The sequence below is a fragment of the Vulpes vulpes genome, chromosome X (assembly GCF_048418805.1).
Source record: "Vulpes vulpes isolate BD-2025 chromosome X, VulVul3, whole genome shotgun sequence".
NCBI classification, from domain to species: Eukaryota; Metazoa; Chordata; class Mammalia; order Carnivora; family Canidae; genus Vulpes; species Vulpes vulpes.
This window is the reverse complement of record NC_132796.1, coordinates 73,442,889-73,465,043: the sequence shown is the minus strand read 5'-3', so window position 1 is coordinate 73,465,043 and position 22,155 is coordinate 73,442,889. Positions and strand designations below refer to the sequence as shown.

The window sequence follows — 22,155 nt, the reverse complement described above, 5'->3', positions numbered from 1 at the left end:
ATATGTGCATATCTGGCAATCTAGGATTATCAGACTTTTTAATTTTATCAATTCTGATGGTCATGTTGTGGTAATTCATTGTTTATATTTGTTTGCTTGTTTTATATTTTCCTGGTGATTAATGACATCAAGCAGCTTTCCATGAGCTCTTTGGTGATTTGTACATGTACTTTAGTGAAATGCTTATTGAAATCTTTTGATCATTTTTCATTGCATTGTTTGCCTTATTTTGAATTTTAGAAGGTCTTTATATATCTTCTGGATACAAGCTCTTTTTTGGTTACAAATATTGATGAGCTTCCCACGTCATTTTCTTTTTTTTCGGTTTTTTTTTAAAGGATTTTTAAATTTATTTGAGAAAGAGAGTGAGAGAGGGCACAAATAGGGGAAGTGGTAGAGGGAGAGGGAGAAGCAGGCTCCCCACTGAGCAGGGAACCCAATGGGGGGCTCCATCCCAGGACAGAGATCAGGACCTGAGCCGAAGGCAGACGCTTAATGAACTGAGCTATTCAGGAGCCCCTCATTTTCCTAACCATATCTTTCACAGAGCAGAAGCTTTTAATTTTAAATTCAGTGTCTATGTATACTCCATTACTACACTACCTTTATTACTACAACCTCAGTCTGGAAATCAGATAATATAATTTTCCACATCTGTGCTGTTTTTTCAAAATCATTGTCTATACTAGGCCCTTTTCATTTCCATATAAATTTGGGGTAATTTTGTCAAGTTATACAAAAAAGCCTGCTAAAATTTTTATTTTTACAAAACTAAATTTATAGATTAATTTGGAGAGAATTGATAGTTTAACAGTACTAAGTTTCCTAATCCAGGACCTTCCTCTATTTTACATTAATCTTTATATTGTATCTTTACATCTGTATCTATCCAAAACACACACAATTTCTATTTCCAATTGTTCATCACTAGCATACAGGAATACAATGGAGTTTTTTTATATCCATCTATAGCCGCAACTCCACTGAATTAAAGTACTAGTTCCATAGTACGTTTATTGTAGATACCTTAGGATTCTCTAAATCATGTGATTTACAAATAAAGACCTACATATTACCTTTTGAGCCTGAAATTTGTTAAGGAATTTTCATTGCTGGTGTTGTTTTAATTCTGAAAATTCATTAAGACTCTGGGGCACTACTGACTCGTTAGCTCACCCTATGGAGGGCCTCATGTGTCTGGGAGCCCCTAACAAGAGGAGCCATCAGCTGCCGTGTTTTCTTCCAAGTTCTAAAAAAAGACGCTGCCTGTAGAGTCTATATTTATATAGTGACTTAGTAGAAGAAACAGGTGGTTGGGTTTTTGTCCTCAACTTTAATTTTAAAAATAAAATATATTTTCTTTAAAAAAAAGTATATTGATTTTGGGGAGGGCTTAATATAAAAGGAACAAAACAGATACTAAGAATTCTTAAAAATCCACTCTCCTGACTCTTTTTCCTGACACATCTCTTCTATGCATCTTAGTGGAGGGAAAATGGAGAGCACTGGTAGCAGACAGCACAGCAAGTGGAAGAAAGCATATTCTTGGAGCAGAGGATAGGAAGAGGCAAGTCCCCAGAGAAAAACTGGGAATGGCCAACAGGCCCCTGAGAAGATACTGCCCTTCCCCAGCAGGCAGAGAAAGGCCCAGGAATACACAAAGGGAGAGTCACAGAGCCCAGGCTGGTGCTGCTTAACAAGGACGCGGCAGCAGAGGCGAGCTGTGCTAGCGGACCCGCCGAACGCCACCTCTCGGGCAGCAGCCCACAGGGCATGGGGGCGGTGCCCCGAGCAGTGACGAAGGCCTCACGTGACCCGCCAACGCTGACTCGCGCGCCTCGCTGTAGCGTCAGACCCGGCCTTCGCTCGCTCGCTCGCTCGCTCGCCCGCTCGTCGGTACCTGCTGCCGGTGGCCCTGAAGGCGGCGGACCAGGGGCGGCCCCAAAGAGTAGGAGGCGGAGGGGGAGCAGGTAAGGGACCCGGCGGACGGGGAGCGATCCCTGGGCTTGGTGTGGGAGAGCCCACACGGGCCGCGGAGCCCACCGGGGTGCCGCAGCCCCGGGGCGAAGCGGCGGAGGGACCGCAGCCTCCCGCCCCACCGCGGCCCGCGTTTGGCTGCAGAAAATGGTAGGCGGAGCGCCGGGCTGTGGTGAGGCGCTGACCCTTCGGCATCACCTGCCTCTCGCCCTGCCCCGCGCCGCGCCCGTCCTTCTTGGTGTAGAAAATGGTGGTCAGCGCGGGGGATAGGGCGGCTGGGGGGGGGGGGGCCACGGCCGTGGGGGGCCCGTGAGGGGCTGGGTAGCGTCGGGTCCGCGCGAAGCGTTCGGCCGCCGCAGTCCCCCTGCTGCCACCCCCGCCCTCTGCAGGTGTGCTGGTCCAAGTGTTGCGGCGGCGCACTCGCGGCGAGAATCCGGAGGAGGAGGAGGAGACTGCAAGGATAGGCCCAGGTCGGTGTGGGGGACAGTAGAGGGGGCGTGCGGGGAACGTGTGGTGTGGAAAGCCCTGAGGCCCCAAATTCCCTACCCCTCCCCCCGCCCCAGCGCGTCCTCCATCTTGGTGCCTGCAGAGGCCTGGGAAGGGATCGGCAGGGAAAATGGTGGGCTTTGGGGGGGGGGGGGCGGGGAGGGGAGCGACGGGGGCGGGAGGGGGGCTCGGACCGGGGGACCCCTGGAGGGTGTAGGGAGCCTCTCAGGTGGGAAAATGAAATTTTAAAAAACTGAAGAGATCCAGGGCTTTGAATCTTGGAATGTACATAGTAGGGCCTCTGTCCTCGGTGCTGATCAGTCCACTAAGAAAATCCTTGCTCTTTTGTCTTTTAGGAGCAATGGCGTCCAAAGAGAAACAAGTGGTGAAAAGTGTCAACATGGAAAGTGCCCAGCAGGAAAACGAAAAAAAGAATGAAAAGGAGCAAGTTGCTAATAAAGGAGAGCCCTTAGCCCTCCCTTTGGAAGCTGGAGAATATTGTGTGCCTCGAGTAAATCGTAGGCGGTTTCGTGTTAGGCAGCCCATCCTGCAGTATAGGTGGGATGTGATTCAGCGGCTTGGAGAACCACAGGGAAGGATGAGAGAAGAGAATATGGAAAGGATTGGGGAGGAGATGAGACAGCTGATGGAAAAGCTGAGGGAAAAGCAATTGAGTCATAGTCTGCGGGCAGTTAGCACTGACCCTCCTCACCATGACCATCATGATGAGTTTTGCCTTATGCCTTGAATCCTGACGTTTTCCCTGAAGTTAAATAGGAAGGCACACCTGCTTCCTAAATTTACATGTTCTCAATGTACCTTTGTTGTAAACCTTTTAGTGTTATATGTCTCTTATGGGCCTCCTATGACCAGCTTCTAATTGAATGTTGTATTTTGACCCAATCTGTAAGATTCTGTCAGCAGGGGAGTTTTACCCTATTGCATGGCAAGATGTTCATTATATATTGTGGAGTTAATAAAGCAGTTTAAAAAACATTCTCTGTATTCTGTTACTTCTATATTTTATATATGAACAGTCTAAGTATATAAAATAAAAAGTTAACGTTTATCTTTTTATGATAGAATTATAAATAACTATATTTTCTCATTTCAAAACTAAATACCTATTACCTGGTGAAAGGGCTTGGCCCCCTGGTAAAAGCAATATGAGCACTTATCTAAACATTTGTGATACAATTTCAGTTGTAGCTTACCTCTGGATCACCTATTTAAACATATAAACCTAATGATGAGAGAATCATCTCTAAGAATCATCAAAAAAATGGTACCTAATCAAGATGATAACAACGCCCAAGGGCTGCCTTGTGTACTTGATGAAGCAGTATGTTTGTAAGCTTTCTCCAGTTCTTGTTCCCACTGGAATGTGCATGACCCAACATTTACATATTCCCTTCAGCTGCTTGGGGAAGTTTCCAAAGTCAGGTTTTTATGTGGACTTAGGGGTAGGTACCAACATTCCTCTGCTTCTGTGCCCCATTCCCATCTTCTTCCCTGGGTATTGATGTTCAGGAATCCTCAAGGTGAGAAAGTCCCACTGATTTTTTTCTGGAACACTCCAATTGAATCCTCACTCTTCTGTAAAAGTGTGAATAAGTCCCCTCTCCCTTTTTAGCTTCATGAAGAAACCTCATCTGTCTAGTTCTCTCTTTCCTTAAGCATATAGTTCTTTTCCAGGAAACCTCTTTAGTGGGACACCTGGGTGGCTCAGCGGTAGGGCAGCTGCCTTCAACTCAGGTTGTGATCCTGGAATCCCAGATCAAGTCCCACATCAGCCTCTTGTGAGGAGCCTGCTTCTCCCTCTGCCTATGTCTCTGCCTCTCTCTCTCTGTCTCTCATGAATAAATCTTTAAAAACAGAAACCTTACTTCATTAGACTATGTATAAAGATGTGTAAGGGGACAAAGCTCACGTTCAGTCTGAGACAGTCCTTCCTCCTCCCATCCCCCTGAAATCTATGAATGTAAAGAAAGAACTAACTTAACTAACTTACATTGAATTGGATGCCAGAAGATTATGTCCATGAATTCAGTGGGTACCCAAATGTGGGTAATTATGGGAAGTCCATTGAAGGATTATTGGGTTTAAGTGTCCAAAAGAACTTGAGAAATGAAATTGCTTTGAAGTGTGTTATGTAGATGAGATATATACTATGTATGAAGACAGTCTTGTGTGGAAATAAACTGAGAAGTTAGGATTTTTTTTAAGATTTATGTATTTATTTGAGAGAGAGAGAGTGCACGCGGCGCGCGCGCGCAAGTTAGGGGAAGGGGCAGACGGAGAGGGAGAAACTGACTCCCTAGAGAGCAGAGTTGATCCCAGGACCCTAGGATCATGACCTGAGCCAAAGGCAAACGCTAAACTTACTGACCCGCCCAAGTGCCTGAGAAGTTAGGATCCTAAAACAGAAGTTGGCAAATCACAGCCCATGAGCCAAATTTGGCCTATTGCTTATTTTTGTGACAAATGAGCTAAGATTAAGTTTCACGTTTTTAAATGGTTGAAAAAATCAAGAATATTTTTTGACATGTAAAAATTATTTGAAAACCAATTTTTGCTGTCCATAAATAAGGTTTTATTGGAATATAACCATACGTAGGAATTCACATATTGTCTGTGGCTGTTTATGCACTACAGTAGCAGAGTTTAGTTGTGAAAAAAACAGTATGGCCTACCTGCAAAGCCTACGTATTTATTATCCGACCCTAATAGAAAAGTTTGCCAAACCTTGCTCTGGAATATAACATCACAATAGCAGTTATGAAACCAAAGGGAAAAATGGATAAGCAGGTGAAACCATCATATAACTCAGCAAAACCAGACATCACGAATCAGATGCCTAAGCAATTCCAAAGCCCTCCCTCCTCCAGGTGCTTGAAACGCAAGGCACGTTCATGCAGGATGGAAGTTTATAAAGATGAAGGCTAGAGTTGAAAAGGCAGGAAGACTGATGAACAGAGAAACGTATGCCCTACCATACTTCCTACACTTGATTGTCAACATTAGCATCAGCTTTCCTGGAAAACAGAAGCATTGTGGCTTCATTGGCCTAACAATATTCAGCAGTTCCTTCTTGAAGAAAAACTGGAAACTCACATGTGAACTCATAGCATATTGTAATAGAAGTTTAGGCATGCATATGCCCAGAAAAATGTATATCTTTTCCATGTAAGGCAGATCAAAGTTGCTTTGCTAACCTCAGAGAAGGGTCGGTTTAGGATCCTAGTCTCTGGAGAGAGAGAAATAGAGACTGCTATTAACTAGCTTCCCTTGGTTCTTAATAGTGTTTGGATCTGAAGGGGCATCTGAGCAAGTAGTATGTTAATAGCCAGCTCCAAATAAAATGTTCAGACAACATACAGTTGAAAGGGAGCAAAAGCCAGTTAAGGAACAGGGCATGAGGTTCCTTCCAGGGGAATAGCCATAGTTAAGTTTCTGACTGCAATTGCCTATTTACATCATTGCTATATGTTACGTTGTGAGCTTCCTTTTCTCCCTAAGAGTGATCATTGTCCACAAAAGGGTGCGCAAATTCTCCCCATAAATGCCTACAACTTTTAGCAAAGAGAAGGCAGTGAGATTAGGGATTGTGCCCTGGTTCTCAAAAAAAAAAAAAAAAAGATCCCTGGGTGGCTCACGGTTTAGCACCTGCCTTCTGGAGTCACGGGATTGAGTCCCGCATCAGGCTTCCTGCATGGAGCTTCCTTCTTCCTCTGCCTGTGTCTCTGCCTACCCCCTGCCCCACGTGTGTCTATCATGAATAAATAAATAAAATCCTTTAAAAAAAGGATGTATAAAAAAGAAGTTTTAGATGTTGACATGCATTGGGCCACTGAAGTTTTAGTACATCATGTACATCTAGTAGATACTTGGTGAATGAAAAACTCAGCACAGTAAGTATGGATTTACTGGTATTCAGCAAATGATAAGTATGCACATCTTTGAATCCTTCTGTATTTCTAACAAAATTGAGATAATGATGCAGATAATGTCTCATGACTTTTGAATAAAAATATTACTTTATTTTTTCTAAAATTTAAAAATCAAGTCAATTGAAGGAAATTCAGAAAATAAATTTAAGAGCCACCTTGTGGCCAAAGAAAGCAGTGCAATTTGAACTTTGTAGTCAGAAGCAGAGCACGGAGAATACACAGACCCTGGACTCTTTTCCGGGAAGTCCAGAGAGCAAATGAAACTTTGGTTAGAGGTGAAATAAAACCATCATGATTAATTATTATTTAAAACACCAAGCTACATTTATGCTTCAAATTAAAATGGAATAACAGGGTCTGGATTTATCTCCCTAACTGAAACAACTAAAACTTGGACAAAATACATGGAACATCAATTTTGAGTTATTTAACATTAGGCAGTGGAGGGGAAAGTTCTTTGAGAATGTACAAACAGGGGCGCCTGAGGGGCTCGGTTGGTAAAGCATCTGCCTTTGGCTCAGGTCATGATTCCAGGGTCCTGGGATCAAGTCCCACATTGGTGTCCCTGCTCAGAGGGGAGTCTGCTTGTCTCTCTCCCTCTCCCTCTGTGCTCTCTCTCTCTCTCAAATAATTAAATAAAATCTTAAAAACAATAAAGTAGAAACAAATAATATGAGCATTCTGATTGCCCCCAGCTTGCTGTGTATTGTAGGATTTGTAATATATGTAGAAGTAAAATGTATGTTAATCATAGCACAAAGATCAGGAGAGGGAAATGAAAGTACAGCATTTTGAAGTCCTTATTCTACACATTAATATCACTTGAAGGTAGATTCTGAAATGTTAAAAAATGTATATTATAAAACTTAATTATGAAAAAAAGTTGTAGCTGATGAACCAAGATATGAAATAAAATGGAATCTTCAAAATAGTCAATCAAAAATGTTAGAGGAAAAAGGAAAAAGAGCAGATGGGACACATGGAAACAAATAGCAAGAAGGTTGATTTAAACCCAAACGTATCAGTATCAATAATCACATTAATGTAAATGATATAAATACCTTAATTATAAAGAAGAGATTGTCAGATTATATAGAAAAGGAAGGAAAATATATGCTGCCTATAAACACCTTATTTTAAATTTAAAGATACTAACTGATTACAAGTAAAGGAATGGGAAAAGATGAACAGTCTTTTTTTAAGATTTTATTTATTCAGGAAAGACACAGAGAGAGAAGCAGAGACAAAGGCAGAGGGAGAAGCAGGCTCCCTGCAGCAGGACTCAATCCCAGGACCCCGAGATCACTACCTGAGCCAAAGTCAGACACTCAACCACTGAGCCACCCAGGAGCCCCAAGATGAACAATCTTAACATCAATCAAAGCTTGAGTGTATATATTCGTATCAAATACAATAAATTTCAGAGCAAAGAATAATACCAAAGATATTACAGTTATAGAAAGTGGTAAGTTAATTTTAAGTGGTAAGTTTGTCAAGAGGACATGACAATTCTAAACATTCACATATTGCAGTGCTTTAAAATACATGAAGCAAAAAAAATAAATAAATAAAATAAAATAAAAAAAATTAAAAACCCAAAGTGGAAAAAAAAAATAAATAAAATACATGAAGCAAAAACTGATAGAACTTCAAGGAGAAACAGACAAATCCACAATTACAGTCAGAGATTTCAACATCTTCCCTAAAAAATTGATAGAACAAGTAGACAATCAGCAAGTACATCTATGACTTGAACACTATGAACCAACTTATCTAGTTGACAATGGTAGAACTTGCAACCAACAACAGGAGAATGTGTATTTGTTTCATTTATGCATAGAATGTTTTCCAAGATAGTCCATAATCAGGGCCATAAAATAAGTCTCAGTAATGTTAAGAGAATTCGAATCATAAAATGTATGCCTTCTGAGGACAATGGAATTAAATGAGAAACTAATACCAGAAAAATATCTGGAAAATCCCAAATATTTATATTAACATCAAACAATACATGTCTAAATAACCAAAGGAAGAAATCAAAGTAGAAATTATAAGACACTTTGAGCTGAATGAAAATGAAAACTCAACATATGATAATTTGTGAAATATGACAAAAGGACCAATCAGGCATAAATTTATAGCACTGAACATATGTATTAGAATAGAAGAAAGCTCTACAGCTATTAAATACATAGAAATTTTAAAGTTTTTTTATTTAAAGTATATTTGATCTCTAATGTTATATTAGTTTCAGGTGTACAACATAGTGATTTGATAATTCTATACATTAAGCTATGCTTACCATGAAAAGAAATGGAAATTTTATTTAAAACACTTCCTCCAAAGAAAACTCTAAGTCAAGGTGGCTTAACTGGTAATTCTACCAAACATTTAAAAATTACATAATACCAATTCTATGCAAAATCTTTCAGAAAATTAAAGAGGAAGGAATAGCTCCCAACTCACCCTATGAGGCTAGAATTACCCAGATAACTAACGAGACAATTATATTACAAGGAAATATAACAACAAACTAATCTCCTTTATGAACATATATGCAAAAATTCTTAATAAAACTTTAGTAAAAATAGAATCCGATTATATATACAAGATAAAATATACAATGACCGGGTAAGGTTTATCCCAAGAATTCAAAGAGTGTTAATATTTGAAAATCATTGTAATTCACCACATTAACAAAAAGAGAAAAAACATATTATCAATTCAGTGGCTAATGAAAAAACATTTGGTAAAACTATAAATATATATATATGTTACTGATTAAAATACTCAGCATCCACATATAGAAGAAACGTTTCTCAGCCTTATAAGATTCAGGTACAAAAAAACATACTTAATGATGTGTACGTAAAGACTAAATGTTTCTTCCCTAAGATGAAAAACAAGGCAAAATACACACTTTCACAAGTTAGATTCAACAGTGTATTAATTCTAGCTGGCACAATAAGAGAAATAAATAAAAGTCATATAGATTGCAAAGGAAGAAATAGAAAATTTCTTAGAAAACAATTATCTATGTAGAAATATTTTATAATACACAAAAAGCTACTAGAGCTATGGGGCACCTGGCTGACTCAGCTGGTGGAGTGTGCAACTCTAGATCTTGGGGTTGTGAGTTCAAGTCCCATGATGGGTGTAGAGATTTCTTAAAAATAATTTTTTTAAAAAAAAAAAGCTACCAGAGCTAATAAATGAGTTCAATAAGGTTGCAGGATACAAGACTGAAATACAAATTTAGTTGTATTTCTAATTTTCTAGGACTTCCATAACAAATTACCATAAACTTGGTGGCTTAAAAAAACAAAACAAAACAAGAAATGTATTGTGTTATAGTTTTGAAGGCCGGAAATCCAAATCAAGTTATCAACCATGCTATGTTCCCTCTAAAGTCTCTAGAGAGGAATCCTTCCTTACTTCTTCCAGCTTCTAGTGGCCCAAGGCATTCCTTAGCTTTTGATAGCATAACTCCAATTTCTGCTTCTCTTCTGTGTGTCTCTATGTTCTTTGTCTTTTCTAAGGATACATCCATTGGATTTAGGGCCTACCTAAGCCAATATGATCTCTTTCAATTCTCCTTCTTTAAAAATATTTTATTTTTAAGTAATCTGCACACCCAACATGAGACTCAAACTCACAACCCTGAAATCAAGAGTTGCATGCTCTACCAACTAAGCCAGCCAGGTATCATCCTATATCTCAGTTCTTAATTATATCTGCAAAGACCCTATTTACAAATAAGGTCACATTTTGAAGTGCTGGGTGGACATGAATATTGGGGGAAATTATTCAGTCCTCTACAAGCAATGAACCACAGGTTAAAATTTAAAACAATATCATTTACAATAGCATCAGAAATATGAAATACTTAGGGATAAATCTGACAAAAGATAATCAAGACCTGCACACTGAAAACTATAAAACACTGAGGACATACATTAAATCCACCAAACTCAGAAAAAGAAATCAGATTTGTGGTTACCAGAGGTGGGGGGTGGAGGTATGGGAGAAAAGTGGCCAAAAGGCACAAATTCCAGTTATAAAATAAATAAGTCATGGGGATGTAATGTAACATATGATGGCCATAGTTAACACTTCTGTATGATTTATAGGAAATTTGTTAAGAGAGTAGGTCCTAAGAGCTCTCACCACAAGGTGAAATGACTTTCTTTTCCTTTTATTGTGTCTATATGAGATGATGAATCTTAACTAAACTTACTGTAGTAATCATTTCACAATATATGTATATCAAACCATCATGCTATATATCTTAAACTTATACAGTGGTGTATGTTCCTGTTATCCAGGCTTAACCTATGTGACTCTTCCAGGCCACCTTCACTCCTTTGTAGCTATAAGTAACAAAGAGTTCTGCCTTCTATCTTTGTGACAGTGTGTTGTGTTCTGCCATCAAAAGAACCTTTAAATCTTACAAAGCCATTTACAAAGATAAAGTCATACCATATATAAAAATTAACTCAAAATTATCAAATACCTACATATTTGAGTCAAAACTTTAAAACTCTTAGAGGAAAACAAAGGGGTAAATCTTCATGTCCTTGGATTTGGTAATGGACTTACAGATATGACACCAAAAGCAAGGACAACAAAAAGAAAAACATACACATTGGACTTCATAAAAATTAAAAACTTCTGTGAATAAAAAGACACTACCAAGAAAGTAAAAAGACAGGATGCCTGGGTGGCTTAGCGGTTGAGCATCTGCCTTCAGCTCTGGTCGTGATCCCGCAGTTCCAGGATCGAGTCCCACATTGGGCTCCCTGCATGAAGCCTGCTTATCCCTCTGCCTCCATCTCTGCCTCTCTCTCTGTGTGTCTCTTATGAATAAATAAATAAAATTTTTAAAAAAGAAAAAGGCAAAGGAAGAAACAAAATGGAAGAAAATATTTGCAAATTATATATCTGGAACAGGTTTGTATCCAGAATATATGAAGAAGTCTTACAATTCAACATGAAAATGACAAACAACTCAGTATTAAAAATGGGCAAAGGTCTTGAATAGATATTTTTTCAAAGAAGATATATAAATATCCAATAAATATATGAAACGATGCTCAATATCATTAGTCATTAGGAAAATGCAAAAATTTTAAAAATTAACAATTAATAATTGTTTTTGAGAATGTGGAGCAATTGGAATCTTCATGCATTGCTGGTAGGAGTGCAAAATGTTGCAGTGGAATAGTGTGGTATTTCCTCAAAAAGTTATACATAGAATTACCATATAACCTAGCAATTCCATTCTTAGATATATGCCCAAGAGAAATAAAAACATACATCCATGCAAAAACTTATACAGAAGTGCTTAAGGCAGCATTTACAACGGTTGAAATGTAGAAACAACTCAAATATCCACCAATGTTTGAATGGATAAATAAAATACAATATGGGAATATAATGAAATACTATTCAGCCATAAAAAGGAATGAAATACTGTACATGCTATAATATAAATGAACCTTGAAAACATTATGCAAAGAAGCCAGACATAAAAGGTCACATACTGCATGATTCCATTTATATGAAATATTCAAAATGGGTAATTCCATGGAGACAGCAAATTAGTCATTGCTAGGGACTGGAGGAGGGGAAAAATTGGGAGTGACTGCTTAATGGGTATGGGGTCTCCTTCAGAGTTAATAAAAGTATTTTGGAACTATATAGAGGAAATTGTTTCACAACATTGTGAATGTACTATACGTCACTGCATGTGTACTTTAAAATGGCTAATTTTATGTTATGTTAATTTCTCCTAAAAATATAGTCTCATTTGTAAAAAGATATATATAAGTATATTCTTTAGGCCAATTGGCCTTCACATTTTTTATATTGCATATCCCTCTCAGCATCCAGTGATACCAATGGATCCTATCCTAGGCAAATGCACACAGCCAGCAAAAATATACATCTCTCGCCCAGTCACACACACATGCACATAATTTTGAATATAATTCCAAGGGATTCAGAGGTTTCTCTAGTTAAGAATGCTGGAATGCAAGGAGTAAGTGCTCTCCCTTTAACATAGCTCACCTGCTATTTGTTTCTTCCTTTTTCTGTCTCACTACCAAGTAGCTTCTTCTCCATCTCCTCTGTTTTTACCTATAGCTTATGCTTCTTCATCTCCTCTGTTTTTACCTATAGCTTATGCTTCTTCATGATGTCAATCTGCTCATGTATCATAGTTTCTCAGGTTCCTAAGGTACAGTTCTTTTCATAAGTGTACATACTCTACTATCTTCTAAACATATGCAGCCTTGCATATCATTTCAGGCGGTCCACAGACTTCCTCAATTGAGAACACCTGGTCTAGGTCAATCTGTACAGTCAGCATATCAGACTTCCTTAGACATTGAAACAAATCTGACTCATAGAGGACAAGGGTGGGCATGGACTGGAAGGCAGCAGCCCTGCAGGATGGCTAGGCTCCTCCTTAGGTGCCCTGGAGGTGAAAATACTGAAGTTGAGAAACCCATCAGGGTGCACCTCCTAAGTCAAGTGGTAGGTAGCAGACAGGGTCAAAGAAGCTTCCCTGAACACTGAATTGAGGCAGAGAGCAGCGAAGCACGGAGGCTCTCTTCTTAGCAATCACTTTTCTAGGCTTCATGGAAACCCTCTACTACAGGGATCTGGAAGGGATTTGTTCTGATTTCCAGTTGTCAAGACAGCATTCCATCTTTGCTGGGGTTGACTTACCTCTGTGGGAATTTGGGGAAGGGAGGGAAGGGGCCAAAGACATTTTAGTCAGGTCACCACCTTGGTCATCTCTCCATGAATGTTTTGGAGTGAGCAACAATCAGGTGCCTGAATGTAAAGGGTGAGAGGCTCTGGAAAGTTGAGAAGGAGTCTGAAAATTGCATATTCCTCCCCTCTTGAAAAGACAGGAAAAATCAGACCATGTCTGCATCCCTCAAATCCTCAGCTGCCTTTGCACAACAGCTAAATCTCTGAATGAAAATAGCCATAGGGGAAAAAAAATAGCCATAGGCCAAATTTTCAAGACTGATATTGTGTCTGCCATCAGATTCCAGAAAGTCTACTTAATACTCAGTGATTGTTTGGGCACAATAAATACATGCATTTTTAGTAGAACATGACAGAACTACCTATTTATTCTTTCTTTTTTTTTTAAACTATTTTCTTTTTTAATTTTTATTTATTTATTTATGATAGTCACACAGAGAAAGAGAGTGAGAGAGGCAGAGACACAGGCAGAGGGAGAAGCAGGCTCCATGCACTGGGAGCCCGATGTGGGATTCGATCCCGGGTCTCCAGGATCGCGCCCTGGGCCAAAGGCCGGCGCTAAACCGCTGAGCCACCCAGGGATCCCCGAACTACCTATTTATTAAAATTAAGGAAAATATTTTGTGTGTAGCTAATTGAATCCATTTTCCACGTAGTAATAATTACTGCAATGAACTTAATTTTGTAATCTTGTTGGATTTTTTCTATCTTAAACACATTCTTTGCCCCAAATGAAAATAGCTGTATTTAATTTTTTGCTTATAAGAATAACCCAACCTGATGGGAGTCAGTTAAATAAAACTGGAAAAAAAAACTACTTAGAAGAAAATAAAATCCTCATTTCAACTATATACTTCCCTGCCTGGCAATCCACCATGTACCTATATTATGAAGGTCTGGAAAAGAAGAGAAATGAACATCAGTGGCTAAGCGGAGAAGTGGAATGAGGGGTAGGTGCTTTGAAATCAAAGGAGAGAAAGAAAAAAATTCCTTGGCGACGTACCAATGGCCGGTTGCCTTAGGAGATGTAGCCCTTCCCTGATAAGAGAGAACAAACACATATCACCGGAAGAAGGGGCCACGTTTGACCTTTGGGATTAGTAAAGACCAAAGTGAGTGACAGGGCGTCCAGCGGTGAGAGGAGGGGACTACAGCACGGTGAGGCGGTGGAAAGGGGCTAGGGAAGGGAAAAAGTGGGCTGGCTCCTGACGCACATTCTGCTGGTGGGAGGGGAACTAAGGACCCGAGCCCACTGGTGACGTTTCCTTCACGTGATCAGAAGCCGACGTGTGCAGAAGTCCCTCTCCTCCAGGTACCAGCTCCCTGTTTCCATAGAGAAAGATTTCGGACTGAGAGCCGAAGGGGCAGCTGGTGGATAGCCCTGCAGGTCAGTAGGAGATGGAGGAGAAGCGGGATGGGTGCTGGGACAAGAGTGGTAACTGGTAGAGGCTGCTTTCCAGATGCCACCCCCTCCCACCTCCATTCATTTTGGCGCAGGAAATTGTATGAGTGTTGGGGGAGAGGTCTGGGTACCGTCTCTGATTTCCGTGGATAAGTGTGGGTTTACGGCAGAAAGAAATCCGAGGAGAAGGAAGCATCTCTCTGGAATGGCTACAAGTCCACAGGCACCTGCGGACCCTTGGGGTGAAGGGTGGGGATAGTAGCAGAGGGCAAAGACCAGAGTGGGTACAGGACTGGATTCTTACTACCCCGTTCTTCCCCAATGGCCATAGGTTTGGTGCAAGAAACGGAGGACTTGGCGGGAGGAGATGGAGAGGGACCAGGGGTTGAGAATGGGTACCCGTTGGGATTTCCTAGGAGGGAGGCTATGGAGTTTCGTCTGATGGAGAGGGCGGGGAGAGGGGGATGGCGATAGCGAAGAAATGGCCTGATCTCTGCAGGGCAGCGGGAGAGGGCATAGCCTGTGAGCCCGAGGTGGGAAGGGCCTTCGTTCTCTGCATCTCTTCTTCACCTTCCGTCCATTTTGGAGCCGGAAATGGTGGGCTGCATGTCGGTGGGGAGAAGGGGAGGAGGTGCTTTAAAGGAAGGGGACAGAGGTTCGGTCTGGAGACCAGCTCCCTTTTGCGGAGGAGTGGCTTCTAAACTAGGGAGGGCTGAGAGGAGATAGCATGAGCCCAAATTTTTACTGAATTTGGAAATAATTTATCTCTTGCATTGTAGAAAAACGTGGTATATCTGTGTATGTAAAGAGGCAAGGGGTGTCACGAATACTCTGGACATTTTTGCTCTGCCCCCTGACTCTGCGGTCACCATTTTCAGAGAAGTGATGTGGTTTGTGTTATCTGGGCACCCTGGAGTGGGAGGTTTGGATGGCAGATAAGGGAGTACAGCAGGATCTGCCTTCTGAACATGATTATTATGCTGAATGAACTTCAAAACTTCACTCATTTTAGTGAAAGAACAAGTGAGATAGAAATTTGGGAGAGGATTCAGAAACAAAGAAACCCTTTGGAAATAAACTTTCTCTGCCATTGCCCAGTAGTAGAATGGAGACTGTTAGGGAGGAGCTGTAGAGGAGGATCAGAGAAGCTAGGGAAAGGGCAAGGGAGTGGCAGGATTTGGGAAAGTTTTGACAACTATAGTGTGAAAGAATCAGTGTCCCAGTTGCCAGTCATTCACTTCTCAACCCTCTATTCACCCACTGTCTCCCATCTCTCTACAGGTCTTCTGGTCTGTGGTTGTGGGCACCAACCCAGACAAGAAGAGGAAAGACCTGCAGGATCAGTACAGGTCAGTGGCAGAACGTAACTGTCCCAGGACCTCTGAGAATAGGAGTGACTTAAGCTTGGGCAAAAGTTGAGGGGCAGCCCAGGTGTCTCAGCGGTTTAGCACTGCCTTCAGCCCAGGGCCTGATCCTGGAGACCCAGGATCAAGTCCCACATCGGGCTCCCTCTATGGAGCCTGCTTCTCCCTCTGCTTATGTCTCTGCCTCTCTCTCTTTCTCTCTATGTCTCTCATAAATAAATAAATAAAACATTTAAAAAAAAAGAAGTTGAAGACGCCACTACCTGCCAACTCTCCTCCCGGCCACCCTACTGCAGTCTCAGAATACATGGCCTCTGTCAGGACTCTCAGGGAAGAAACACGGTATTTTATGGCTGGAGAGGACAGAGGGGAGAACAAGGGAGTAAGAGACAGGAGGTGTGGCATCTGTGAAACCTCTTGAAGATAATAGAGTAGCCCTGAAATCTGAGAAGTGGCCATTATTCTGTTTTGTCTGCAGTTTTAGAAGTCTCACAACTGCAGGCAAGGGAAAAAAGAAACTGGCCCAGGATTACTGAAGGTCAGTGTAAGTTGGGACTAAGTTTTAAGTGTAAGAAAGAAGCACATGTGGATGTTTCTGTAAAGTTGCATCATGTAAATATGTGTGAAGTGAGAAGGAAAGGAAAAAAAAATGTATGGGTAGGAATGTACCTGTAATTTGAGATAAGGTGAGGAAAACCCTAAATCATAAAGGCAATTATTTTCAGAAGCTGTTTCCCCCAATCTAAGTTCTCCTTTTTTGTTTCCTAGGACAGGCAAAGGAGGGAGAATCTCAACATGGAAAAGGTCTACAAAGAAAATGAACGGAAGCCAGAAAACGAAGGAAAGCTGGAAATCGAGGGACAGCCAGAAGATGAAGTAGATACAGAAGATGAAGGAAAATTAGATGAGGAAGAAAAGCTGGAAATAGAGGAGAAGCCAGGGCATGAGGGAAAGCTCCAGAATAAGGGACAGCCAGATGATGAGGGACAACCAGAAGATGATGGAAAACAAGAAAAGCAGGGCAAGTCCAATGATGAGGGAAAACCACAAGATGAGGGCAAGCCAGAATCCCAGGCAAAGCCTGAGGGTGAGCCACGGGCTGCTGAAAAGCGCCCAGCTGAAGATTACGTGCCCAGGAAAGCAAAAAGAAAAACGGACAGGGGAACGGACGATTCCCCCAAGGACTATCAGGAGGACTTACAGGAAAGGCACTTGGGCAGTGAGGAGATGATGAGAGAATGTGGAGATATTTCAAGGGCTCAGGAAGAGTTAAGGAAAAAACAGAAAATGGGTGGTTTTCATTGGATGCAAAGAGATGTACAGGATCCGTTTGCCCCAAGGGGACAACGAGGTGTCAGGGGGGTGAGGGGCGGAGGGAGGGGCCAGAAGGACTTAGAAGATGTTCCATATGTTTAATGCCTTTGGCCTTTAATTCTGATTTCTCTGATGGGAATATTGCCAACTCGCTTTCCCTGGCAGGCATTTGCCAGGCTATGTGCTTTAACCTTATGCTGATACATTGCTTTAGGTGTCACTCTCAGTTACCAGCAGCCTTTTGACCCAACTTTGACACTCTGTCTTTCAGTAGGGAACTTTCACCCATGTGCATGGAAGAGATGTTCATGGTACATTGTAAAAATATTAATAAAAAAACAGTTTTTTGAACTGCATCTACAGCATCAGCCCATTTTTGAAAAATATATAGTTACATGATACATCCACAAGTAGAGAAAACTATGAAACTGAGTAGGTCAAAAGAGAAATAGTGGTTTTCTCTGTGTAGTGGCAGTGGAAGAGATTATCTTCTCTCTTCTGCTTTTTTCCTTAGAAAACATTACTTTTGTCAAAAAAGTAAATAACAAAAGATTGTAAATGTGGGAAGATACATACCACGCAATCAAAATAACAGTTCAGTAAGTTTATTAAGGCAGTGGAGACACTCAAAATTCCTGTTGTCAGAATGTGGAATGATGTGTAAAACTCATATTACCTCTGGGACTCGAAGCTGGAGGAATCAACCTGGCAGTTATTACAGATCCATTACTGTAACAAACAATCTTATCACCTGTGAAATGGGGATAAAACTTCTCTTCCAGGGCTATGGAGAAGATCAGATGAGGTTCTGAGTATATAAACTGCATTGGGCTGACTTCTACCCTCTGACCTGCACTAGCAGAACCAGAATTCTGTCAGATGTTTGGGGGAGGGCTGAAGGAAGTCTCACTTGTGTCCAGGAATAAGTCCTGGAAGCTGAGGTGGGTGCCACTTTACTTGGAGTAATACTGTGTCTGATGTGCACTGATCGTCTTCTCATGGGTCCTGCACCCCCCTAAGGGCCCCACTGCTGCTGGTGGGCTGGAATCCTCAAGGTAACAAAACCCTGTTGATTTCCCTAGTCTCTGCTGAGTTGAATCCCCTCTATGTTCCCTGCTGAACTGGAGAAGATCCCTCCTCTCATACTATAGTTTTATTAATCTTGACATGAAATGTGGAAAAATGCTTTGTAAAATTTTAAGTAATATATTTTTTCAGACATAATTACCCCATTAGACTTGCCGTTTTCAAAACAAACAATTTATCTTATTGATTTTGGTACCCACAACATATAATAGAGGTTTTAAAATATATATATTAATTATCAAGTCAGAAGACTTCAATTCTTGGTCCAGTTCTGTCCCTGATTGAATATGTAGCCCTGAGCACATAATTTCATTATTTAGCAACTGAAGCTTGCCACTCCAAAAGAAACAGACTAGGAGAGAGATTATATCACAATTCATTGCTAATGATTTTAACATTGGATACAGTAGTTTTTCTTAAAGTTTGCTAGCTGCCAACAGACCACCTGCATTAAAAATCACGTAGCTACTTTGTCAAAAATTCAGAATCCTGGTTCCCATTTCAGATCCAATATATCAGAATCTCTTGACTGCTCTTCACAATGTGTGTGTGTGTGTGTGTGTGTGTCCTTGGTTTTAGTTCATTTTTATTTTTATCAAATGCATACCAAATTTTAAAATCCAATAGTGCAAAATAATTTATTATTAAAAACTTCAATCTGCCTTGCCATTCCATATTTTCTTTTTTTTAATTTTTTTTTATTTTTATTTTTATTTCTTTTTTTTTTTTGCCATTCCATATTTTCATCCTTCAGAGGCAACTACCATAAACATTTTTGGTTTCTTCTAGTATTTACCTCCATATTGCTGAAATATGCTATGCTGTGATTTCTTTTTTTAAACAGCTTCATTAAGATGTAATTTACATATCACAAAACTCACCCTTTTAAAGTGTACAATTTAGTAGTTTTTGGTATATTAACAGAGTTCTGAATCTATCGTCATTATCTAGTTCCAGGATATTTCTGTCACCCCAAAAAGAAATCTCATACCCATTAGCATATAATAGGGTTCCCATTCTCTACCCCTAGCACCTGGCAAATGCTGATCTACTTTGTCTCTATAGATTTGTATATTCTAAACATTTCATATATATATGGAATCATACAATATACAACCTTTCATGTAGCATAAGGTTTTCAAGGTTCATCCACATTGTAGTGTGTATCAGTACTAAAACTTTGTGTGCATGGATTTTTTTTTTTGCCTTTTAAAATAAACTTTATTGAGAGGATCTATGGGTGGCTCAGCAGTTTGGTGCCTGCCTTCGCCCAGGTCGTGATCCTGGAGTCCTGGGATCGAGTCCCACATCAGGCTCCCTGCATGGAGCCTGCTTCTCCCTCTGCCTATTTCTCTGCCTCTCTCTCTGTGTGTTTCTCATAAATAAATATCTTTTAAAAATAAAATAAACTTTATTGAAAAGACAAAATATAATATTTATACATACAGAAATGATGGTTCTGCCTTAGCTTTTTATGTAGATAACTTTAGTGCATGCTAATGATAATATCCAAAGTTGCTTTAACTTTATTTGTATGCTTTGATTCCTTTTATGAACAGGTACTCTAAATTTTTTTTTTTTAATTTTTATTTATTTATGATAGTCACAGAGAGATAGAGAGAAAGGCAGAGACACAGGCAGAGGGAGAAGCAGGCTCCATGCACCGGGAGCCCGACGTGGGATTCGATCCCGGGTCTCCAGGATCGCGCCCTGGGCCAAAGGCAGGCGCCAAACCGCTGCGCCACCCAGGGATCCCCCAGGTACTCTAAATTTAATGTACTTGAGTTTTGTCTGTTTTAAGGTAAGCACAGGTGTATAGTATTTGATACAGTTATTCATGTCTGCTGGAAAAAGCAAAAATACTTTTTTTCACTTTTTTGTTTTTTAAAGTTAAAATATTTTTCCAGTTTTATTGAAATATAATTTACATATATTACTATGTAAGTTTAAGGGGTATAGTATATGGATTTATATACGTATCATATATATTGCACAGATGTTGTAAAATAATTACCACAATAAATGTAGTTAATGCCCACCATCTCATATAGATACGATAAAAAGAAAAAGAAAAAAAAATTATCTTTGTGAGGAGAACTATTAGGATTTACTCTTAACAACTTTCATATATAATGTACATCAGAGTTAACTTTTTGCATTTAAATATGTGTTTGATTTCTTTGGGAGTATACCTAGGGGTGGAATTGCTATCATGTGGTAGCACTATTCTTAACTTTTTCAGGAACTGCCAAACCACTTTCCAAAACAACTATGGCATTTGACAGTCCCATCCACAGTGTACAAGTATTCCAACTTCTCCACATCCTTGCTAACACTTGTCATTGCCTGTATTTTTTATTTTAGCCATCTTACTCCGTATAAAGTAGAATCCCATTGTGGTTTCGATTTGCTAATGGCTAATGACGTGGAGCATCTTTTCATGTGTTTATTGATCATTTGTATATCTTCTTTGGCAAAATGTCTGTTTAAATCCTTTACCCATTTTAAAATTGGGTTGATTGTCTTTTTATTGTCAAGTTGTAAGAGTTCTTTGTTTATTGTGACACAAGTCTCTTATCAGATGTATGACTTGTAATTGCTATTTCCTGACTTGTTAACTTTAGTCATTATCCATGGCATTCTGATGTGACAACAGAGTAGTTCTATCTTACCATCACAATCCCCATATCTATCGCCTGCCTCCCAGTATAGCTTTATCATATCCAATATGTATTTTAACAGGCATTCCAGTGATTCTGTTGCTTAATTCTGAGAATCATTTGTGGATTTGTCAGGTTAGGCTAAGCTTATGCTAAGCTTATGCTAGGCTAGCTACCAACCCCAAAAGATCAGTGGCTTAACAAAACAAAGGTTAATTTCTCAAACTTGGTGAGAGTTGGGGATAGTGAGGTTCTGCTTTCCCTAGTTTCCCATAGATGCAGACTAACCATGATACCACTGCAACAGAGGAAAAGAGTACATGGAGATCTCACACTCATTTTTCCACACTGTGGTCTAGAAGCAATATAAATCACTGCTGTTCACAGCCCACTTTTCTCATATTTCTAGCTCTTTAATTCTGACAAGCAATTCTGAGAGAGGTGTTATTATACCTTCTATATAGGTGACTGAACTGGGGCTCAATGAGTATAAGTGATTTATGCAAGGTCACATACTGGTAAGGGGAAGGGCCTCTACTGGAACTTAGTTTCATCTGGCTTTAAGGCAATGATCCTTAACTAGTTTGCTTTCCTAAACAGAATTATTTGAATTTTATCTTCACTCTATTAACCAACTAATCCTTTAAGAAATCAGAATAACAGTAATGCTTCTTCAGATGACAGACATATGAGCAACGCTCATAATGGCACCACTTCAGGATCCCTGGGTGGCGCAGCGGTGTAGCGCCTGCCTTTGGCCCAGGGCGCGATCCTGGAGACCCGGAATCGAGTCCCACGTCGGGCTCCCGATGCATGGAGCCTGCTTCTCCCTCTGCCTGTGTCTCTGCCTCTCTCTCTCTCTCTCTCTCTCTCTCTCTCTCACTGTGTGCCTATCATAAATAAATAAAATAAAATAAAAAATTAAAAAAAATAATGGCACCATTTCTTCCAGTATTAATGTCTTTAAAAGGCATTTAATGCCAATTCACAGCCTGACTGCCTTGGCCACCAAGTCCTGGGCTATGCCTATAGTGCATGTAGGTATTCAGACAGGTGGTAACACCTGTTTTCTCCTTGACTTGGAGGATGACAGGTCTTTTTAAGTCCCTTTTGCCTGGGGTATCCTATACTTTGGG

At 40.2% G+C, this 22,155-nt stretch overlaps 2 protein-coding genes across 3 annotated transcripts; both read left to right on the top strand.

Moving 5' to 3' along the window:
* Window positions 1-1,832: 1,832 nt before the first annotated feature.
* On the top strand, window positions 1,833-3,459 carry LOC112911534 (protein BEX1). Its single transcript, XM_072744959.1, has 3 exons — window positions 1,833-1,970; window positions 2,367-2,447; window positions 2,820-3,459. Exon 3 carries the CDS (start codon window positions 2,825-2,827, stop codon window positions 3,209-3,211), a length of 387 nt encoding a protein of 128 aa, XP_072601060.1. The 5' UTR covers window positions 1,833-1,970; window positions 2,367-2,447; window positions 2,820-2,824; the 3' UTR covers window positions 3,212-3,459.
* A 10,852-nt stretch (window positions 3,460-14,311) lies between these two features.
* On the top strand, window positions 14,312-17,629 carry TCEAL5 (transcription elongation factor A like 5). Of its 2 annotated transcripts, none has more exons than XM_025988130.2 (3): window positions 14,312-14,580; window positions 15,877-15,944; window positions 16,728-17,629. In XM_025988130.2, the coding sequence occupies exon 3, from the start codon at window positions 16,755-16,757 to the stop codon at window positions 17,373-17,375; it is 621 nt and encodes a 206-aa protein (XP_025843915.1). In that variant the 5' UTR covers window positions 14,312-14,580; window positions 15,877-15,944; window positions 16,728-16,754; the 3' UTR covers window positions 17,376-17,629. The 2 variants fall into 2 exon arrangements, with proteins under 2 accessions (XP_025843915.1, XP_025843917.1); XM_025988132.2 differs by having other exon boundaries at window positions 14,431-14,505.
* Window positions 17,630-22,155: the final 4,526 nt, after the last annotated feature.

Excerpts from the sequence above, each read along its gene's own strand:
- LOC112911534 (XM_072744959.1), top strand. The coding sequence starts at position 2,825 with ATGGCGTCCAAAGAGAAACAAGTGGTGAAAAGTGTCAACATGGAAAGT.
- TCEAL5 (XM_025988130.2), top strand. The coding sequence starts at position 16,755 with ATGGAAAAGGTCTACAAAGAAAATGAACGGAAGCCAGAAAACGAAGGA.